The 20,589-nt window shown below is 43.8% G+C and overlaps 1 protein-coding gene across 3 annotated transcripts in view; it reads right to left on the reverse strand.

Annotated features, from left to right (window-relative positions):
- The window catches only part of PTPRO (protein tyrosine phosphatase receptor type O), a 138,594-nt gene that overhangs the window by 76,985 nt on the left and 41,020 nt on the right, over nucleotides 1–20,589 (reverse strand). The window contains exon 1 of one of the 3 annotated variants that reach the window (XM_081879691.1): nucleotides 8,719–8,847. The exons of the other annotated variants lie outside the window; for them this stretch is intronic. Within the exon in view, the coding sequence (XP_081735817.1) occupies nucleotides 8,719–8,742 (24 nt within the window). The 5' untranslated portion in view covers nucleotides 8,743–8,847. Of the gene's footprint in view, nucleotides 1–8,718; nucleotides 8,848–20,589 lie in introns of those variants that run through there. 3 annotated transcript variants of the gene reach the window in all.

The raw sequence follows: 20,589 nt of genomic DNA on the forward strand, positions 1-20,589 counted from the left end.
TTACTACCCCCAATGGTGGCCTCATTTCCTTTCCCGGGTCTCAGATGGAAGCGACTGTTTAATGTGTGAGGTAATACATGTTCTTTGTACTTTTGTCCATTTACTGTATTCCCCACCCCCCGATTTGAACTATAAAACAGTGATTTTCTTGAGTCAAAATGAGAGTACCCTTAAACATTTTTTAGGGGGGGAAAAAAGCACTGAGTTTGGATGACGTATGCCAGAGGGGAATAGTTTCACTGGGTTCACATACAAGGAAGAGGAAGTGGGGTGAACACCACCACATGGGCTGACTGTGACAAAGAGACAAAGAGCATGGTCTGATTTCTCTGTTCTGAGACCCAAGCCTTCTGTGCCTATAGGAGAAGCAAAAGAATGCTCTGAGCAGTCTCCATCATATTCTCAGGTTGCACATATGTGTAAACAAACCACATATCATAAAGACACCATCAACTGTGCAGAGCCTCATTTCCAAAGGAAAACCCTTGCAAGCTAAAGTGCGCCTGGCATCCTTGTCATGTTGTGCCACTTGTGGAGATTGGGGTGGTGTGTAACACTATTTTCTGCTTCATGTGCCAATAGGGGGTACAGCCAGAAGCAGTAATGGTTGTGAATACCAGTTTCTGGGAGCCACCGGAGGGGAGAATGTTATTGAGCTTGGGTCCTGCTTGCAGCTTCCCATGGACATCATGGCGGCTACTATGAAAGCAGGATGCTGGAGTAGATGAAACATTAACCTGACCCAGCAGGGCTTTTCTTGTGGTTTAGGGGGGTTCAGATCACCCACGCACCGAGAATGAAAGAATGGATGAGAGTAAAGGGAGTTGAGGAGGGACACAGATTTTATAGCACATTCTAGGTTTCCCCACTTATTTCCATGAAACTGAAGGTGTAAACCAGCTTTCCCCAGCCAAGTGCATCCTCTCCGATGCTCCCCAGACTAACTTTCATCCCATCCCCAGTCAGCATAGGTAAGAGTCCGGGATGATGGGACTTGTAGTCCAAAACACCTTCTGGCCTTAACTCTATTTGGAGGCTGGGCCTCAAATCTTTGTGAGATGTGTTTCTGCAGGGAAAGAAAGCAAACAGATAGTAGTACATTGAGGGTCTTTGTCTGCTCCCAGCTTTTCTGAGGGCTTTGGTATGACTTGGGCTTGTCATGCTTGTAATAATAAACCGTGAAGGAGGCTAGATGCAATCATTTGGTTTAGGAGGCAGGTCTTGCCAAATTTCCCTGGAGGTGTGAAACAGCCTCTCCAGCTGTGACACTAGCAAATTAAATCCCGAAGGTAGCTGACCAGAAGTAATGAAATGTGTATTTGCCATACTGATGCTGTCAGTCCCGACTCACAGTGACTTCCCACTGCAATAAGTGGTGGCAAATTTGTCACTTCCAGTGGGGCTTCAGAGGTCACATCCCTGCACAACCTTCCTCTGCAAACGTTGAGAACCTTGGGGGCAAACTGTCACCCATCATGCCTGCTCTTCCATCCATTGGTCCTATCTACACATTTGTCCTGGCTCCCACCCAAAACACGCAGACAGAGACTCTTGTAAGTAAGAAAGAGATCTTATTCAGGCAAGTAATGAAATAGGCTCAGCAACAGGTACAGAGTTCAGGAGTCATGATTCCAGCACAGGAATGGGTAGGGCAAGAAGTTCAGAACTGAACAGAAGTAATAAAGATGTCCCAACAAATTCCCCCTACCCCACCCACCAGTCTTTTAAAGCATGTGCTCTTTCAGGAAACCCAGACCAAACATTGTGGCCTAAATTTACAATTAATTCAGTACAATAACTACGCTAGAGCAACTTGGAACACTGTCTTATACCAGGTCACACTCTTCAGCTGCATTCGGACAGAACTTTATTCTATCTCCCCAACATTTCCTTACCTGATCGTTTTCACATTCTACGTGATCTTTTACACAATGTTAAAGCCACTTCTGGAAGGTGAACAAAATCCAGTGGAAGTTTAGCTCTCATTTCCATGTTAATTGCTTCCAGAAAAAATCCATTTGTATCCCCATTAACCCAGAAAATCATGGGACAGAATTTGGGGCAGTATTTCAGCATACAGTACATCCATCATACAGTTCCTTCCTGTCATGGGGGAACAGAATTGCACATGTGCATAAAGAGTGGCAACATGTCTGATAATATCCATGGTTGTGTCAGACCATAGCCATTGGTGCAAGTGAAATTTAGCATGACAGTATATCGATCAAAAACCTACAGTTCCTTAATGCAACAGGTAGTGCAGTATACAGTACAAGGAACATAGAAACCAATGTTATTAGTATAACCAGGAAATCTAAACCAATAAACCCTATTCCTGAATGTAACTTTTATCCAGTTAGCCCAGTATTGTCCACTTGATTCTGACCAGGAGTAGCCCTCCAGGATACCAGGCAGAGAGGTCTTTTCCAATATCTTCTGCTTGACCTTTTTAACTGAAGATGTTAAGGATTTAATCAGGACCTCCTGTATAACCAAACTGCATGCTCCTCCACTGAGTGATGGTTCTTTCCCTAGTATCTTGGCTAAGTGAATGTACTGTAATCTCATTCCCAGTTGCAAATCTCACCTCCACTCACTTAAGGGCACAGGGGCTATTGTGGCACACATGCACCCACCCCTCCACCTGCAATAGTAGAGTAATAATGCTATCCTACTATACAGGGCTGTTTTTTATGATTACAAAGGTAACATTTCCAGACTGCTTTGGTTGCTTGAAATGCATGTTCTACAGATGTGAAGCATTCATTCAAGCAATTAAGACAAATCTATGAATCTGTACCGTCTCCTCAGCAAGGAATCTGTTCTGACATGAGACTAATCCATATGCACAAACTACCAGCTCCGTATGCATCCACCTACTCAGCTACTTAGGAAGCAATGACAATTAAACTTTAGCTGTTCCCTAGTGAATAAGCACATGTAAATACACAAATGAGTGCAAGATGAATTATACGATGCAATTAAAAAGCTCCTTCCCACACAGGCCTTATTCAAAACCCAGGACGATATAAACAGGGAAGATAGATGACTTCATCTAATGGATCTCTTTACCAATGCCAGATTATTCCCAATAGTACAAATCTTGAGTGCAATTCTAGTCTAAATTGCACACACACACCCCTCTGACAGGTAGGTAGGTAGGTAGGTAGATGATTAGATTTTCTATGTTAGGAATGAACAGTAGTTGTTCAATATATGAGGTTTTAATCAATACCCAAACAAGTTTTTAGAGATTTCGTTGATGAAAAACAGTGATTGTGTTACAGTGGACACTCGGGTTGCAAATGTGATCCGTGCGGGATGCAGGTTCGCAACCCGCAGCGTTCGCAACCTGCGTCTGCATGTCTGAGCTCGCGTGGCTTGCAATTCGGTGTTTCTGCGCATGCGCGACTGCCAAAACCCGGAAGTAACCCGTTCCGGTACTTCCGGGTTTCAGCAGTCCGTAACCCAAAAAAACGTAACCTGAAGTGTCTATAACCCAAGGTATGACTGTACTGGGATTTTCTCCCTGCAACCACTCATGTTGTGAGCTGTCTTTCATTCCCCCAACAGGCCACAATGGCCTGGCTTGGGCATTTCAGCACCATGGACAGGGGATAAGCACTAGACTTTGGAACTGGCTTAATGAGAGCGGTCTTTATATAAGGGTGAAAGGAATGCTACATTACATGAGCACAGGAAACTGATAGTTGCAGTTACAACACAATTGTTCGCCAGCTGGGGAACGTGGATATTCCACACAGAGTCAGAGAAGCATAAATCTAAAACTTTGAATGCAATTATTGCATCATCCCCTGAGTTCCCTGCCAGTACTTAATTGGTCCCTGCAGTATGAATCTCAATAGCTGACTCCCCTCATCCCACCTGCTGTTCTCTTTTGTGAGGAGAACAATTCCTCACCCAAACATTAATGATGCTGGAAGAACTGCATGTAGTCCTTGTTCTGCATTTGCTCCTTGTTCTGCATTTGGTGGAGGGGGTGCAGCTCAGAGGGTCGCATGCAGAAAGCTCCAGGTTCAACGCTTGGCACCTCCAGATAGGGTGGAGGAGTGATCCCCATCTGCAATCCTGGAGAGCCGCTGCCACTCAGTGTAGATCAGGCTTCCTCAACCTCGACCCTTCAGATGTTTTTGGCCTACAACTCGCATAAACCCCTAGCTAGCAGGACCAGTCGTCAGGGATGATGGGAACTGTAGTCTCAAAACATCTGGAGGGCCGAGGTTGAGGAAGCCTGGTGTAGATGATACTGATGGATCAATAATCTGGCTCGGTATCACATAGCTTCCCATGTCCCTCCAACATACACTTTTTATGTTCATATGGGTGTAACATCAGGCCAATGATAGATAATCAATGACTGATTGACTAGATCTGGCCCCAGCCTGGACCAATATTTTTGGCCCTTGGAGATTCTACCAAATCTTAACCAAGAGGAATATGGGCATTTGCTCATATTTTCCTAGAAGAATACTGAATTCAAACATTGTGAGATGCAGAGGTGTTCCATCCATCACCCCATTTATTATTGAATGCATGTGCTCCATAACAGGAGGCAGAACTTGCTGCAGTGGGCATTGCATGTGTCAATATCAGAAGGAGAGGGGCAGAAGGGGAAGATTGCGTGCCCACCTCCACCCTCCTTTTCCTGCCTCAGTTCCCTCCCTGAGTTTCCAGTTTTACAGACTGTTTGGGTTTTTCTCCTCTCCCCTTTTTTCTTTTGATTTATAATTTTGCATATTTCTGCATGCCTTGGGAGTCCTCCAAGCATATCTTATTTTTAGTGGCCCCATCCGAAAGACACTTAACCACCCAAGTTCACAATTGAGGTTATGTATTACGTTCTCTCCTGCTCTTTAATGTGCCATTTTAAAAACAAAAAGTAGTAAGAATGAAGGGAGATGGGTAGCTGGAACCTTAAGAAAGATTAAAAACGGATCAATACAGCAGGAAAAGCGAGAGATCTGGGCTGAGCTGCTGGGAAATGAACAAGCATGCAACTTCAGTGCAATTTAATGGTTCACAAAGCAGAAGCTGGAGCAGCTTGGCTTTGAAATTTGGAGAGGCCCTAGTGGCTCAGCGATTGCCCTTTGCTTTTTCGGTGTGACCAGCGACCAGAAAGAGACAAGTCAGTTCATGCCCTCTTTTGGTGGCTGCTTGACTTTGTGCTCACACAACAGGGGAGTATCTATGGATGTGATATACCCACTTTGATTGCGTGCTTTGCCTGTGAAAGTCAAAAATTCAAGCTAAAGGCTTAGATGCCTGTAGAGCAGGGGCAGAAGGCAAGTTGCCCTCCAGATGCTGCTGAACTACAATGCTCATCATTCTGGACCATTGACCATGCTGGCGGAGGCTGGTGGGAGTTGAAGTCCATTGACTTCTGAAGGGAACTATGTTGGTAACCCCTGCCTGCTGTAAGAGACATACATCACTCCTGAAGATGGTGCAGTGGACAGAAAGCTCTGCATGTACAGTCAGAAGTCTTCACACCCTGGCGTGAACCCAGGAGATCAGGGTTCAAATCCCCACTCGGCCATGAAGCTCACTGGGTGATGTTGGGCCAGTCACTGCCTCTCAGCCTCACCGGGTTGTTGTAGGGATTAAACAGGGAGGGGGAGAACCGTGTTTACCACCTTGATCTCCTTGGAGAAAAAAGTGGAATATAAATGTAATCTGTCCGTCAATAAAATCACCTGGATGCAGGATTACTCAACCTGTTATCCACCCAGAACATAGTCCATCCATCATGATTCTATGATGTATAGTGGCCTGTCCCAGCCTCCATAACACTCCACCTTCTGTTTGCTGCTTGTCTGGCTCTGAAAAAAAATGGGTGGGGATCAAGTACCTAGCTAGTCACAATACATGGGGTGGGTCACAATATCTGCATGGTTGCCTCAATACACAGCATCACACCTAATCCAACAGCGCATTCTTAAGCACATTTGCTTGTCACCTCTTCTCAGTTCTCCAAGTAGGAATCGTCAGCTGTTTGACTGAATGCACTGAGTGCATTCCTCATCTCACGGTCTATTTCTAACTAACTCTATTTTACATAATGTGTATTGACAAGCCAATCAATTACGTTGAAGCAGATGATATGTGATAAGTGCCAAGGGTGCAAGCTCTCAGCCAGTAGGTTGGGGATCCAGGGACTTTGGGGACATGAATGACGTGAACGATAAGCAACCGCTATTGCGAGATGAGATTGTGATTTTAGGAGAGGTTAAGGCGCTGGACTTTGTAGCAACTTGGGAAGTGTCTGTGATACACAGGAAGGACTTTCAACCCACCATAAATATATCAGCTGTTTTTCTCAGGCTCTGGGACATGCCCCTCCCTACAACTACAGTTTGCATTGCCAATAAGCGTACTGTTTGCTGCAATGGGACACACTGTGTGAATGCAAAAATTGACCTGGATGAGACCTATAGCAAGGGCAAAGGGATAGCACTAGTCTACCCTCATACTAGGGTCCTAATTTGGATAGGTCACCTGTGTTATTTGTTAAAAACAAAACCCTGCGCTTAAGAGCAGAGTAATGCAACTGTGTGGTTTGGTCTTCCAGTAGAGAGATTTATCACAACTCACTGCTTGAATCAATAACTGGATATGTTAGGTGTCCAAACCAGGACCCCCTGTGGGCAAATGTTGCGAATCACCACAAAGTTCCTGCCCTGAAGTCCAGAAGTCCTCATGCTACCTGACAGAGAACTATGGCAAGGGCTAATGCTATACACCCAGTAGACTCAGTCCCAGGCTGGGTACAGTGTGAGAGCCAGTGTGGTGTAGTGGTTAAGAGTGGTAGTCTCGTAATCTGGTGAACCGGGCTCACTTCCCCGCTCCTCCACATGCAGCTGCTGGGTGACCTTGGGCCAGTCACACTTCTCTGAAGTCTCTCAGCCCCACTCACCTCACAGAGTGTTTGTTGTGGAGGAGGAAGGGAAAGGAGAATGTTAGCCGCTTTGAGACTCCTTAAAGGGAGTGAAAGGCGGGATATCAAATCCAAACTCCTCCTCCTACCAAATTCAAAAGAGGTGGTTTTCAGTTCAGGTTCCAGAGTACCTGATGCCCTTGCCCCATACAACATCCACAATTGCATGCCAGGGAGACTAGAGGTCATTACCTAGCATCCATAAACAAGTCACAGCTTTCGCAGATAATTAATGAAAATACAACATTCAAGAAAAGAATGAAGTCTGTATAGGAACAGACTTTTAAAAGTGCTAATTTCTGTAAGCTTTACATGCCCATTGGCAAGGACATAATTAACAGAACCAGGACAGAGAAAATACTTTATAATACTGAACTACCAATCCTAACCACTTCCCCGCTAAGTTAATTTTAAATTTGTATGTATTTATGTGCATATTTCTTTTCTGCCTCTTTGGGGGGTGGGAATATCTCACAAGGTGGCTTATAGATAATTGCCTCAAAAAAAAAAAAATCAACCGTAAGATCCAAGCATTAAACATCATTAAAAACAACAACATTTTTTTTAACGACAAGCAAAGTCAGCATATACAGAAATTAATCATAAAAGCCTTCCGGAATGAAAAAAATACCCAAAGCTGGAATGCACACAGCGAAGAGGGCATGACACAGATATCAAAGGGAGACCAGAGACTGAGATGGTGAATCTGAAAATTTGGGTAGATTCACAACATGTATGAAGGTGGGGTGGAAGAGAAAGTTGGTTCAATTTGCACTTCCAAAAGCAATATGCAAACTGAAATGCAGCTACCCTTCAGAAGTCACTGAATTCTCTAAATTTTCTGACACAATTCTCCAACTAAAAAAAGGTGCGGACATGAATTATATTGGGGAAAAGTGTTATATAACAATGCCTTTATCATTAAAAACAACATGCACACAATTCATTGTATTACGGGAAGGGGCTTGTAATAATGTATGCATTAGCCAAAACTAGATTTAAAAGAAAAAATGCGTATTAAAACGCTGATGAATTTCGACAAAAAGTTTAAAATAAATTGCAAAATGATGTGGGAAAGGAATTAGCTGAACTTAAAATTTGAAAAAAATGAGAAACAGAGAAATGAAAATTGGGAGATTTGTTTGTCTCTAGTTTGAAGGCAGTCCTTTCACAAGCAGGTTCCAGACTGATCAGGGAAGAGCTGTACTGAATCTTTCGTTTCTCTCTATGCACTGGTCTGTCATCACACTGTAGTTCATGCGGTCGCTGACAGATGGCGCTAGCATCACAAAAGAATTACAACCATCTAGTGCTCCCTGTGAGCCTGTGAGGAGGAGGTATCTAAAGCAGGGTGAAGGTGAAAATGGGGGGGGGGGGCAAGACAGGCTCTGTGTGACTTTGGAAATGCTGTCCTGAAAAGGGGGTTAGTAACTGCATTCAGTGGGGAGATCTCAGGGGTTATATGTGTCTGTGTGCAAGAGCAGTTTGCAAAAAGGAGGAAGGCAAAGGTGGCATGGGAATGAGGGTGAAGGTGAAAACAAGGCTTAGTATGGCTGGGAGAGACCCCTGTCTGAAATCCTCGATAGTCAGTTACTGTACGCGACCCTGATCTAGATGGAACAATGATCCATAGTTTGGCTCACTATAAGGCAGCTTCCCATGTTCCTGCGACATGACAGAGAGCCCTCCAAGGCACCTTTAATCATCACTGCTATCTTTGATTAAATGTATTTATCCTGAATTAGACTCTGAATCAGCAACACCTGAAAAACTGCAGAGACCACCATTCCTCTCTAACAGGCTGTTCCCGTTTCCAAATATTAATGGATTCGTTTTTCTTGGTGTGAAGTGGGCCATCTATGCATCTCAAGTACCAGGTGGGAAGAATCCAACTGCAGGTCCAACTTGATGATGATGCATTCAGTTCATTCCGGGGGTTGGAGCAACATCTGACTGTTGCTATGGCGACGCTGCTGAAAACATCCTCTTTGTTACAAGAGATGACTGCTTGGTCTGTAACTCTGAGAAGTCAGCCTCTGTTTTGCGAGTCTCAGTGAAGGCAAGGGTTCTAGAGAAGCACCCTGTTTGAATTTCCTCAAGCAAGACATAATCAGTGGGTGTTCTTAATTAGTTAGAGATAGGACTTGTTCACGCTTCCGTTGTGCTGCAATTTGTAAGCATAGGTCTGTGATTTGTAGGCACAGGTCTGAGCAGGGGTGATTGTTATTGTAACTCGCTCTACGTGGGCTGCCCTTGAGACGAACCCAGAAACTCCAGTGGGTGCAGAATGCTGCAGTGAGACTCCTTACGGGGTCCTCGCTGCAAGATCACATTCATCCGGTGCTATACCAGCTGCACTGGCTCCCGGTGGAGTACAGGATCAGGTTTAAGGTGCTGGTTTTAACCTTTAAAGCCCTATACGGCCTAGGACCCTTGTACCTACGGGACCGCCTCTCCTGGTATGTCCCACGGTCTTCAAACAAAAACATCTTGGAGGTCCTGGGCCACAGGGAGGTTAGATTGGCCTCAACCAGAGCCAGGGCTTTTTCGGCTGTGGCTCCAATCTGGTGGAACGCTCTTTCATAAGAGACTAGGGCCCTGCGGGACTTGACATCTTTCCGCAGAGCCTGCAAGACAGAGCTGGTCCACCAGGCCTTTGGCCAGGGCACAGCCTGACCCCCTCCTTTGGCAATCCTCACAGAACTCTAGCCCAATGGGTGCCATTAATCTGATTTGAATTAATTTTATAATGAAATGATTTTAGAATGTTGTATTTATTTTGCTGTTGTTGGCTGCTCTGGGCCTGGCTTTGGCTGGGGAGGGTGGCATATAAATGAAATTTTATTTATTTATTTATTTATTATTATTATTATTATTATTATTATTATTATTATTATTATTATTATTATTATTATTATCTTGGTCCCACTGCTTCCCCCAGGAAAATCCTCTGTTTACAAACGTCAATCAGGTTTCCTGCAAATCATGGTACAAATGGAAGCATGGATGAGCCCATCAGAGGAGTTGGAGGTGCAGGGCTCCAACTAAACAGGGTGCTTCCCTACAGTTCCCCTGAACCTGCAGATTCCTAGAGATGCTGAACTACAACTCCCAACATCCCTGACCACTAGCCACATTGGCTGGGACTGTTGGGAGTCTAGCAACAACTGGGTGGCCACAGGTTCTCCACCCATGACCTTAGGGGTCAAGAAGAGCTTCTCCCTGAAGTAGCTTATTTCTCTCTCTCCTGTAGTTATCTGAAAACAATGCTCCATTGTGCCATTCCTAGGTGACTTAAGGGGGTGTGAACTGCAGCTACATGAGCAATCCTTGCTACCCCATCACTAATCAGTGAATCCACAACCTGATTGGCCTACAGGAGAATCCTGGAATTAGCCAATCACGTGCAGGCCATTGTGTAAATAATGTATATAAAGCAGATATTGTGGGGGAACTTCCATTCCTCCTCACTACTATGAGCTGAATAAAGAGCATGAAATCCACTCTCGACTCCGAGTATTTTTCACCAGCAAAAGAAACATCTGAGAAGTTAAGTCACATCTCTCCACCCCTATCATGTGATACCTGCCCACTCACAGTGGGATAACCATGGCACTCAAACCATCCACACCCATTCCATAGAGTCAGGGTCAGTATGATTTCTAGTTGCCACTGCAGAGCTTGGTGCAATAGCACCATCTTCCTCAGCAGTTCTTAATTACTGTGTGTGAATGGAGGATAAAGACAGCTTCAGGCAACCAGTGGTTTTCACTTTTAATGCACACGCACTTCTTCCGCTGAGTTGGGTTACCCCTGCCCTCCACAAATTGCAGAAATGTCTCCAGCCATTTCAGCCCCCGCAGTCAAACAGGGAACATTTGGGTTCAGGCCTAATCTGAACACAAACATCCTACCTCGAGATGCTTCACAGAGCCTCCTGTAATTCATAGAAATGTAGAGTTGGAAGGGACCATGAGGGTCATCTGGTCCACCCCAATGCAATGCAGGAATATGCAGTTGTCCCATACAAGGATTGAACCTGCAACCTTTGCATTATCAGCACCACGCTCTAACCAACTGAGCTATCCAGGTTGCTTTACGCCAGTCTTCCCCAACCTGGTGATCTCCAGCCGATTTGGACTACAACCCCCATCACCCCCAGCCTGATGGGACTTGTAGTTTAACCCAGCTGGAGGGTACCATGTTGGGAAGGTTGCTGGACACAGTCACACTTCCCTGCCAGTCCATTTAAAAAAATAACATTGACTCACAGGGGAGTTCTAAGAAAAGCCTCTAGTAATGTAAGTGCTTTTTCTTGAAATCTTACCAGAATTATAGCCAGCCTGAATTGCTCCCTTGCTGAGAATGTATACTTATATTTAACGAAGGGGCTTGGCTTATAAGAACTGATGGCAAAGCACTTGTTGACACGCCACTCAAGGTTTTTACGTTGGGGAAGATGGCAAAATATGGACTTTGCTCGTTCTGACTCGACGAAGAGATTTGGAGGGTTACAGATAGGTGGTTCAGGATTTGTGCTACAGCACCAGTGACGGAGCCAAGGATGACCTGTGGCTTAATGCAGCAACTGAAAAGTAGCATTGGGTTGTGGCTGATGGACACTTGACGCATTAGTCTCATTGGGATGTTATGTCAGTACATAGAGCTAGAGAAGGGAAACTCCGACACAGACCCTCTCTACCTCGCATAAGAACATCATAAGAGCCTGCTGGACCAGGTCAATGGTCTATCTAGTCTAGTATCCCATTCTCACATGAGGGGAATGTGAGGCTTGGGTTCCCCACTCTGATGAAGAACAAAATTGCAGGGGACAAATACACTAGCTCTGCTTCCAGCAACACTATCATAGACCCTCTGACTTGAAGAGGTGCATTTGCTGCTCTGCCTCAGACATTATGTTTTGGTCTAGCGTTGAAAGAAGAAGAAGAGTTTGGATTTGATATCCCACTTTATCACTACCCTAGGGAGTCTCAAAGCGGCTAACATTCTGCTTTCCCTTCCTCCCCCACAACAAACACTCTGTGAGGTGAGTGGGGCTGAGAGACTTCAAAGAAGTGTGACTGGCCCAAGGTCACCCAGCAGCTGCATGTGGAGGAGCGGGGAAGCGAACCCGGTTCATCAGATTACGAGACTACGCTCTTAACCACTACACCACACTGGCTCTCAGTGAGAGTTGCCTGTGAAGAGGAGCTGATGGTGAAACCACTCTAGGAATTATAGCTCTGGGCAAAATCATATCCAACAAACACTCTGTGAGGTGAGTGGGGCTGAGAGACTTCAAAGAAGTGTGACTGGCCCAAGGTCACCCAGCAGCTGCATGTGGAGGAGCAGAGACGCGAACCCGGTTCCCAAGATTACGAGTCTATCGCTCTAAACCACTACACCACGCTGGCTCTCCATTCCCTCTCTGAACTATCCAAGTCATGCTCAAGAATGGCATCTCTACCTCCACAACCTCAGCCATGAGAAGCAATTTCCTCCTGTAAGAAAGATACCGATTTTTTGAGTACAAGGAGGAAGGGAGAGAAAGAGAAAAAGGGAAAAAAGGGAAAAAAATCAATCCTTTAATCCAGTCACTCTCTGTGAGGAAAGTATCATAATCTGTTACATTTGTCAGAATCTCCTTGGATCAACGGCATTGCCTTTGATTTTTGACTGTCTTCGGCACTAGATAGACGTTGCACAGGAGGAAGAACAGGAGAAAGTGGGCTTGGTTTGAAATAATAAATGTTGGAAATGTAAAGAGACTGAAGGTACATTCTTTCACCTTTGGTGAACGTGCCCAAGGATTAAGACCTTCTGGGAGATGATCTATAATGAAATGAAAAAGGTATTTAAATATACCTTTCTGAAGAAACCAGAGGCCTTTCTCCTGGGCATGGTCGGCCAATTGGTGCCAAAGAAGGATAGAACTTTCTTTATGTATGCTACAACAGCAGCAAGAATACTTATTGCAAAGTACTGGAAGACACAAGATTTACCCACCCGGGAAGAATGGCAGATGAAGGTGATGGACTACATGGAACTGGTGGAAATGACTGGCAGAATCCGAGACCAGGGAGAAGAGTCAGTGGAGGAAGATTGGAGGAAATTTAAAGACTATTTACAGAAACATTGTAAAATTAAGGAAGGATGTTGGAATAATATTATATGATTTTAGCAGGAATGATATAAAGGATTTGGGAATAACTGACTGTTAATTGGTGAAAGGAGGAAAAGTAAAGTTACATTATATTAAGACAATTTACAGGACAAAAATTTTAAAAGAGGGAAAGGATTTGCTGAAATAGATAATCGACCTAGAATACAAAAAAGGGAGGTGTGAGGAGGTCAAGGAAATAAGCTAATGAAAGAATAGTAATGAGGAGATCTGATGCATTTTCTTTTTTGTGTCTCTGTTTTTGTTTAATGGGTTTTATTTTTCTGGTTTTTTTAATTCTTTTTTATATTGTGGGGTGTTGTTTTGTTTTTGTTTAATGTGGTATGTTTATTTTTTCTTTCTGTAATTGTTGAAACTTTAATAAATATTGTTTTAAAAAAAGAAAAGAAATCAACGTTCAGCCTGAACAGTCATTTACTTCAGAGATCTACTACTGTGGGCACTGCAGACCCAAGACATTTTCGCACCCTGCTTAAATGTTTTGTTGTACCACTGAGCCACCAATCCCTGCCTTAATCCATTTGTAACAACACTTGAGGGGCTGACTGAGATGGATTGCTTCTGCCTGTCGTAAAACATGCCTGGTGAACAGTGTGAGACGTCTTGAAAGACCACAGCCGGCCCTCCTGTTAGGCAGAATGCCTCAGGCAGCACATGCCAAGGGACAGGGAGATACATGAAGTTATTGGGAGGACAGAATAATGTCCGCCCTGGTAACCAACTAGCCTGCTGCCCTCACTTAGATAAGTGCAGAATGCTGTTCTGCTGCTACACTGGAGTAAGGTCCAGGTCAGAATGGGAGAGAAGGCATCTTGTCCTTCACCAGAAGTGACTGTATCAACTGCCCTGGTCTTAATAGGATGGTGCCACCTTGTCCTCTGCTTACCTTGGACTTTACCTTTGTAAAAAAAAAAAAAGGAATGCAAATTTGTCATGCAGCAGCTAGAAAAGTGAACATAACAACTCAAGGGGGTAAAGCTACATTTGGTAACTAGATAATTGGCCTGGGTGGCATCAAGAACCCACTGCCCCACCAACGAGAGCAATGCCCTTCGCCGAGATGAAAATGGGGTGAGGGGCATGATGGAGCATGTGCAGAGTGCCCATTCAGTGTGCCAGCGGAATGTGCCAATGGAACAGAAAAATACAGTGGTACCTCGGGTTAAGTACTTAATTCGTTCCGGAGGTCCGTTCTTAACCTGAAACTGTTCTTAACCTGAAGCACCACTTTAGCTAATGGGGCCTCCTGCTGGAGCCCGATTTCTGTTCTTATCCTGAAGCAAAGTTCTTAACCCAAGATACTATTTCTGGGTTAGCGGAGTCTGTAACCTGAAGCGTATGCAACCTGAAGCGTATGTAACCCGAGGTACCACTGTACTACACAGTTCTAAGTAGGGTACAGTGCAGTTTTAAAGCTTAGCAGTTACATACAGTCATAGTACAGTCTTTCCAACACCATACAGTTTCTTGCAGCATTCCAACCCATTCTAGGCTGTAGCCCAGAGCAAACCAGTTTCAAACACAAGTGCATTTAGACTTCAGATCGTACTGAGTCACTCTCACATGCTTGCTGACTCACTCTAACATGATTAACTAGGTGCCAGGTGCAGGACAAGCAACCAATTAACTAGTACACCTAACTTAACCCTTTCCCTCTGCATTACCAGGGCAAGGTAGCAGTGGGGCAAGGTCAGGAGAGACCCAAGTTGGCCACTGCTGTCTTGCCCCCTCACACACCACAGCTACCCTGTTAGTACTGATTTGTTTCAGTGCCAATAATATTTTTGACAGATAGGTGTTAGACTTGCCCCACTTGAGAACGGAGAGCTTATCTTTAGAATAAGACAATAAATCTAGTTAAATCTGTGCTCCAAATTCTGCCTGCCTCGCCCACCCAGCACTGACAACTCAAAATTTTCCACCACTATGCTAAGAATGCTGAAAGGATCAATAATAATAATAATATATTATTATTATTATTATTATTATTATTATTATTATTATTTATACCCCGCCCATCTGGCTGGGTTTCCCCAGCCACTCTGGGCAGCTTCCAGCAGAATATTAAAATACAATGATTCATCCAATATTAAAAGCTTCCCTAAACAGGGCTGCCTTCAGACATCTTCTAAAAGTCCGATAGTTGTTTATTTCTTTGACATCTGATGGGAAGGAGGGTGCCACTACTGAGAAGGCCCTCTGCCTGATCCATAGATTCACATACCTCCTTTAGCTGCTGCTGCTACTACTGTAAGTGCAGCAGAGCACTTTAAAGTTGCAATTGAAGGAGGTTCTTGTTTGTTTCAGGGAGGTATTCATTCAAATTAAGAGCAGCTGGACTTCCAAAGATCTGCTGTTATTGAATGGATACATTTGGGATGCTAACAACCAACAGGCACTAAAAGACACACAGCCCACCTGCCACTCACAGGCACCAATGTTGCATTTCCCATCTGCATCTGAAGAGGACTCAGAGGCCTGGATGCACATAGACTCATATGCAGCTCCTGAAGTCTTCCTGCGCTAACCTGTTTACCCTTCAGTTGCTTCACTGCCTTTTCACTTAGATAAGCTACTGATTTTAGCATTACAAGTGGGCCCTGCAACAAAATATTGCGTTGGATCCTGACCTTCTATCAGGAATGCTAGAAAACTGACATTTTTGGTTCCTCGTCTTCCCAATCTTTAGTTTGGTTCTCTGTATCTCCACATCTGTTTGTGATTTTTGTTTCTGAGTCCTTGTGAAAATTCAGCATCATTTTAGCGTGCGCTTCTTCTAATTCTAATGCACTTTTGCCTAATGCGCACATTTTTGCAAGAAATTTCTCCTAATGCAATGCACCTTTGATACTATCGTCATCAATATGTGCAATTCTATGCAGATTTTACCTGATTAAATGCAGTTCTATACCTGCTACTTGGCTGGAGAACAGCAGCGCAGAATTCGGGGAAGTGTGACTTTCAAAGGACAGTGGCTTTTTAGTTCGCATATTATTTTCTGTTCTTATTTAAAGGTGAGTTTACTTACTTTGCATTCTTGAATAATTTCTTCCCCATCTCTAGCCTCCAGCCAGCAATGCACTCCTCTAGAACATGCCGTTCCATTCATTCCCATCTTTTTTATCTGCTATGTAGCTCAACATTCCTCAGCTAGGAGCAAGCATGCTCAGTCCTCATTGGATCATATTTGTTTTATATTTTGCTGCCTAATATTTTATTATCTTAAAGTTTTTTGTACTTCTGCAAACTGCAAGGTTCCCCCAAGCAGCTGGATATCTTCTTGTGCCTCGAAGGGGCCTGTTTTAGCTACGTCATCACTAACACCACCTGAGTTCGCTGTTAGCGGGAGCGATTATTTCCACATAATTCTGCATAATCCTCTATGATTATTCACTTATGCTGGAGGCACCTCTTATATAGCTCTTTTGATGGTTTCTGACCTTCCTTTTTCAACTAGCCATTTTATTTTGTTTTTACTTGACATCATTCACAGTCTGCTTCTATTGTTTATCCCTTGTGTAGTTTCGCTGCCCTGGGCTCCTTTTTTGGGGGAAGTGGGTATAGAAAAGTAATAAATAAATATATGACATTGGCCTGGAAAAGGCTTCCCTCCTGCAGTTTTAAGTAACTAGACAACATTCACCAAGGATTCAGAGAACAGGCATTGAAATTCACAGAAAATCATGGGGAGCAAATTCATTTCAGCTCCGCTGCACCAGATGACACACATGTGTGTTTTGCATATTTGTGGCTGAGAGATATGGCACTTCTTCTTTGGCTATTAGAGTTAGCATTAGCACAGGTAGAGCAACACACTCTCTGAAGAGTTGCCTTGTCAGCCTATAGCAATTAACATTCATCTGGTGCCCATGAGAGGATATGTCCATTGTGTCAACATTGCCCTTTTAAAAGGAAGCTTTTAACTATAGACACATTTTAAATTAGCGGGTGCCCCGGAGGGTATCCATTATCCTTCAAAATGTATTGCGTTTCCAAATACAATCCATTTTATAAATGAGGTTCAGGCTGGAAGTAGCTGTTTACTCTCTCCAAGACATCAATTTAGAAAGCTGGCATTTCCTCATTACCCCAAATATAAGATAATTGTCTGTGTAATTCCTTCAGCAAGTTAATTGCGCACAGGCCCTCCTTTCGTTACGAAAATTAACTGTCAGCTTTGCATAATTTTTACAGCACAGTGTTTCTTATATATGCAACTATACAGGGCTTGATCCGCCGCCCATCTTCACCCCTTACATAGAAGAAGAAATTGTATGGAAGCTTAAAGCCGCAAGCAAATTACCATAATGTTTTTTGGGGGTGCGACTGAACCTTGCTTTGAATGTGAGGGGAGACATGGAATACACCGGCATTAGTCTAAAAATCAATATACAGTCGTCCCTTGGAAGTCGCGTGCCTTGCAAGCTGAATGTTTTGGCTCCCAAACACCGTAAACCTGCAAATGTTCTTTGGAATCCAAATGTCTGATATGGGTTCTGCGGCTTCCAACTGGCTGCAGGAGCTTTAAATATATAGTGCGTATGGAGCCTAAGCATCACCTAGAAAAATCTGTACATTCTTTAAAACTTTAAAGTTCGCAGGAAGTTGGACTGAATAACTCTTGGGGTCCCTTCCAACTTTATAATTTTATGATTCTAAGTATTGTGACTTTACCTGTGACATTTAAGCACCTATGCTAAACTACAGCTACAAGACAGAATGCTATTGCAACTCCCTTTTTTGTACAGTGGTACCTCGGGTTACATACGCTTCAGGTTACAGACTCCGCTAACCCAGAAATAGTGCTTCAGGTTTAGAACTTTGCTTCAGGATAAGAACAGAAATCAGGCTCCGGCGGTGCGGCAGCAGCAGGAGGCCCCATTAGCTAAAGTGGTGCTTCAGCTTAAGAACAGTTTTAGTTTAAGTATGGACTTCTGGAATGAATTAAGTACTTAACCCGAGGTACCACTGTATTCTGGTTTCTTGCTTCTCTTCTACAGCCCCAGAATCAATTCTGCTCTTGATAAACCATGTATTCATTTGGCCAAGGAATTCACAAGTCTGGCCAAATGACAAAACCCCTTGTTACTCACTCAGATCAAATTGCTTTTAATACAGAAGATAGCTGTAGCTTGGCAAGGCAGCTGAATTCAATAAAAAACATATGCACAGGCCAGTATCAGCCAAACTCTTGATTCTGGGCTTTGCTGAAAATTCCCACAAAATATGAAAATTCAGTCCTACTGTGCACTGGAAGCAGAAATGTAGTCAGGGGTCTTGTCTAGCTGGTGAGTCTGCAAATAATGAGAATTGCGAGGTAATATTGAGCTCTCCTGGTCCAGATTAGGTCAAATCCCAGTTCTATTTATGACTACATCTAGCAAATCAGAATTACTCTTGTTTCTCTCTGCTATATCAACAGTGAGCAGTTGGACAGCAGTCTGACCAGGCATACGGATCAATGGGTCTCCACCTTGTGCATGGCAGTGGGATGTATTCTAACTCTTTCTAAATTTGCATCTATGCCTTTAAATTAATATATGGAAAATAATATGGTGCATTGTAAGGGTGGTGCGTTGTAAGGGTCCACCCCCTGTTTATGTATGCAACCACGGCTGCAGGGATGTTATTGGCCCAGAGATGGAAAGAAGATAGAGTCCTGAGCAGAGAAGAAGATCAAGTTGATGGACTATGCCAAAATGGCTAAAATGACCGGAAGAATCAGAAACCAGGAAGACCAAAATTTTAATAAGGAATGGGGAAAATTTATAAGTTATCTTAAAGACCATTGCAAACAGTTAAAATCGTTAGTAGGATTGGAATATCACTTGTAGTTTAATGGTGAATTTTGGATACAGTGGGGAGATAAAAGATTTGGATTATTATGAAAGATGCAGGAGGAAATGATTAACAATAGGACCCACGAAGGGGAGGAGGAAAGTCCAAGAGATGCCTTGGAATCTTGTTTTTATGTTGTATGTTGGCCATGTGACTGTAAATTTTTAATCTGAAAAACCAGAGAGAGAGAGAGGTCCACCCTATTCAGCTGTGATAGGGGATGTGTCTGATATGTATGTGACTTTTTTTGGCATTGAAGTCAACCGTCTAATTTTGCATGGCAATTTTGCATGGCAATAGTTGTGGTCTCTTCCAACTCTATGATTCTATGATTCTATGAGTGCTCTGTGTCTCATGGCTGCACAATGCCTTGAACATCAGAACTGATAGCAAGGCAAGACCTGCTTTCTTCTGAGAATCATGATAACAGTTAATCATTTTTACTTATTTATTATTTGCCGACATAGCACTAAGGGGAAAACCGGGGAGGGGGAATCATTCATTTTGAGCAAACACCACTGGCCTGGCTCTGATGTGTTGCTTTGCAAATACATGCATTCCAGCCACTGCCAGATGTAATAGGGAGAAATGGAAATAACAGCGTTTAGATCTTTGGTGACCTACTTACGGCATTAAAGGCACAAGGCGGGGGGTGACACGAAAGGGAGAGGATCTAGGCTACAGCTTAATATGGACAGACAAGCATCAGTATTTCAGACCACATAACCAGGAAGATATTATTCCACGTTCTACTGAAAAGACAACTGACAAAAATCAGTACCGGAGAGATGTTGATGGTTTGCCAAAAATAAGAGGCACAGATTTACATAAACATTTGCATATGCTGATTTATATGTACAGATGCAAATTTAGAAATAATTATTACTGCTTGAATAGAAATACATTCACCATGGGTGCGAAGACTGTGCTTACAAAACCTGTGTGCCTGCTCCGTCTGCTGTCCAAGGGCGAATTGGTGATGGGCAACTTCAAGTTCCCTTCTGCTCTCCTTTCTTAGGGTTCTTTGACTAGGCAACTCTTTCAACAGAGGATGCCTTCAAACAGAGGACCGTCCTCTGACAGCCCTCAAAAAGAGGATGACTTCCTCTGCAAAGTAGGATGCACAACAACCTTGTTCTCTGCAACTCTACTGCTACTGAACTGTTTCTTTCTGGTGTCCGTCAGGGCCAGGCTGAAGCTATGGGCATCCACACTGGAATCTAGATTTGGTCAGGGTGCTTTCAGCCTAAGCTGGAAGGACTACATAAAAACCTAAGAAGAGCTCTGCTGGATCAGGTCAATGCAGTCCAGCATCCTGCTCTCAAAGTGGTCAACCAGATGCCTGTACAAAACCCACAAATGCACTTGAGGGCAACCACACTCTCTCTGCTGGGGATTCCTGCCAACTGGTATTCAGAAGCACACTGCTGCTGACAGTGGAGATAGAGCGTTGATCACCTTATCTTCCATGAATCTGTCCAATCTTCTTTTAAAACCATGCAAACTGTTGGCCATCAGTGCCTCTTGTGAATTCCATAGTTTATGTGTGGTACAAGTAGCAACCCTTGTTGTCCAGGCTAAGACTCATATAGACTGGTGACTGAGAGCGGCTGCC

The sequence above is a fragment of the Podarcis erhardii genome (genome assembly GCF_964252035.2).
Source record: "Podarcis erhardii genome assembly, chromosome: 10".
Classification (NCBI taxonomy): Eukaryota; Metazoa; Chordata; class Lepidosauria; order Squamata; family Lacertidae; genus Podarcis; species Podarcis erhardii.